General features: G+C 42.3%; 1 protein-coding gene across 1 annotated transcript in view; it reads right to left on the bottom strand.

The window, feature by feature from the left end:
* Positions 1–802: 802 nt before the first annotated feature.
* The window catches only part of LOC144892750 (putative E3 ubiquitin-protein ligase HECTD4), a 48,566-nt gene continuing 46,280 nt past the window's right edge, over positions 803–3,088 (bottom strand). The window contains exons 11-12 of the mRNA XM_078781094.1: positions 1,160–1,324; positions 803–808 (exon numbers count right to left, since the gene is read on the bottom strand). Coding sequence (XP_078637220.1) covers positions 803–808; positions 1,160–1,324 — 171 coding nt within the window. The remainder of the gene's footprint in view (positions 809–1,159; positions 1,325–3,088) is intronic.

Here is a 3,088-nt window from a genome sequence, read left to right as displayed (position 1 = left end):
ACTTTGAGTGAGTGTGGTGATGGGGATGCAGAACGAAGGGACATGAAGTGTAGGGATGCTGAATATGGGGAAACGTAGAAGGGGTGGGGTGGGAAGGATGCAGGCCTGTACTGCCCAACGACAAAAAGAAGCAAGTGACATCCACTGGCACATGGGTTTTTCTAATATGGTTATTATTTTAGCTTTAACTACAATGTCAAAATTAAGCAAGTACCAGCACATGAATGATGAAGTCACTGAAAAAGGTGGTGCTATAGGTATGGGAGGAGGGTTGATGGACCAAGTGCTTTGGTGAGAGACAGGTTTGGAAAATGCTATTGGTGAAGAAGAAGAAGAAGAAGAGGAAGCAGGGGAAGAAGAAGAATAAGAAGAAGAAGAAGGGGAATAGATTGTCCTGAAGAACAAGAACACACGAGGTACTCATGACCGAGAAATAAGGAAAGTGAAGCATTTTAAAAAGTTTTATAATGCTTTTGAAGGAAGAAGCGTTTTCCATTCAATGAAGATTCAGTTTGGCGATATTAGAAAAGGGAGAGAAAGAATGAAGTATAGGAAATACAGGCAGAAGGAAATTCATGCAGATTGACATCATTTTGGAGTGAAAAATAAAGCTTTTCTTTGAAGAGAGCAGGGAGGAGAGGATAATGCTTATATCCGAGGCAGAAAGGAAATACTCGGGAAAGAAGAAGCGGAACAAGGAACACGCCATCAAAACAGACAGAATTTGCATGACGACTATTCGAGGAGTAGACCTTGAGCAACACAAAAACAAATTCGACAATACAGCAAAACAAGGTACTACTTAACACTGAAAATTGGATGAAAACACAAAGAGCAACACATGGACGAAGAAATAACAGAAAAACAAGACTAATTGAATTCAGAAAACTTAGCTCTAATGAGGTGAAAGTAGCAGCTGCACATTCAACCGACACGTGGACTAAACCCCAAACTGGAAGCAATTCTTGATTTGATCCCATGTTCTGGGTTATATATTAACATACTATAGCTCCGAAAAATTAAAAAATAATTATTGGGCTGATACAATGGTTGAAATGAAGTTTGTCTGAAAGGGTGCTAAAAACAAAAGTTTGAAATGAAATGGGTCAAATTTTTGCCTGCAATACAAAATTAGAGATATACAGGAAAGAAAGCTCACCTTGGCTGGGATAGGGCAAGATGAATACAGAAAGCAGCCTCGAGGGAGGTTAATCCCTGGCCTCACATTCTCTCCAAGAAACAAGACACACGAGAGAGAAAAACACAGCACACAACCTCGAGGAGGAGGAAAATCTCTTTGCAAATCCCAAGTCATGTCATGTAGCTGTGGGGGAAGGGGGAGGAGAAGGAGAAGGTATGAATAAATGAACAAAAGTAGGCAAGTTAAAAAAAACAAAAAACAAAAGGAGTCAAACATTGGTTGGTAATAATTATGGAAACAGGAAAAGCTGGGTATAAAATGCATAAAACTCATTACAAAATCGCATCTCATGAGTAAATCATACAGTTATCTTTTTATATACTGCACTGTGATTGCTTATCATGCAAGCAATTTGAAAGTGCCACATGTGCAGGACAATAAAAGTTAAGACTGATATAATTGTAGAGTGCATGGAAATTCATCAAGTTTTGGAAATATGAGAAAATTAAGTGCTGACTGGAAATTTAACCCAGAACATCTGGATAACTGTACCAGTTCTTTACGAACTGAGCTATCTAATTGACACCCAGTGAATGCCTAATTCTCCCACATATTGATGACCTTTGACCAGTATAAATATATATCGACAAAAAAAAAATATATATATATATTGTTACGTTTGTGGGGGGTCGGCAATGATTACCTTAGTCCAGGTATAAGTGCATAGATTACCATGCTCTGTATGTCGTGATGAAGAAGAAAAAACCCCATGTATCATAAGGAGGAAATTCGTTTGGACCGGATGTCGTAAGCACGTATAAGTGTCCCCATGAGAGGGGTGGGTTTATGTGAATTAGTTAGGGATTATGGGAAATTAATCCCCTGTATGTAAATGGCCTCTGCTATTTTTCCTCTGTTTCTTATGACAATGCAGCACACACACAAAGCCAGGCAACAGCGCATTAAAACACACTAAATAAAAGCAACTGGAACAAGACATTCAACTACCGCTGGCACTGCCAGCCGCCACATCACCACATCAAGCAGGCAGGTCTGTGAGGCCATGCCCCGAAGAGCAGTGATTGGTTAGGACGGTCATGGAATGAAGAGATGGACTCGCTGGTTGGAGCAGGCACGGGAGGCGTCGGATGACGTCAGAACCTTGAGTACAAAAGAATGCTCTCCCTGACATTTTCTCTCTTGGCTTTCTCTCATTTTCTGGATTGGGTGGCGAATGGTCGTGTTCCTGACATTTTGCCTCTTTTGGTTCTATTGCTCTCTCCGGGCTGGCCTCCATAGCGAACTCTCTCTTTTTGCTCAGATAGGCTCTCAGCATCTGGATTTCATAAAGAACGGTCACACATACAGTTCCTCTTGAGCTGGACCTGGAGGTGTTGGTGGAAGGCGGACGCATTTGCGTGCTCTGTTTGCGCTGGTTTCCGATTGAAGGCACGGCCGTATTTTCTTTTCCTTGGCACGTCGGTGTTTGTAAACAAGATCGCCGGGGACGAGTGGAACGAGCGCGGCTTTCCGACTGCGCGCTCGGCGGTTAGAGGAGCGGACTGGCACAGCGACGCCTAGTTTCTGCTCGCGGGCAGTGCAGCCTGTTTCCCGCGCAGGGACATGGAGGCCTGTGAAGATCCGGGACGATTCCTGACGAGGTTCGAGAGCCGCTCAAAGCTAAGTACAAACTAACACATATTTATTTTCCAGTTATATTTACTCTCGCCAGAGGAGAGGGTATTGCATTTGAGTCCGTTTATTTGTCTGTCTGTTTGTTTGTCCGCACAAAATAAATATGATTTCTCTGCAACCGCTGGTCCAATTGACAGGAAATTTTCACCATATGTGCAACTCCACCTGAATGATTTTTTAATGATAATTATGACATAGGTCACGTGGTATGGGCTCCATCTTGGAAAAACCGAAAAAATTTGCACCTCCATA

This window comes from Myxine glutinosa, chromosome 6 (assembly GCF_964187855.1).
Source record: "Myxine glutinosa chromosome 6, kmMyxGlut1.1, whole genome shotgun sequence".
Lineage (NCBI taxonomy): Eukaryota > Metazoa > Chordata > Myxini > Myxiniformes > Myxinidae > Myxine > Myxine glutinosa.
This window is presented reverse-complemented; position numbering and strand designations above follow the sequence as displayed.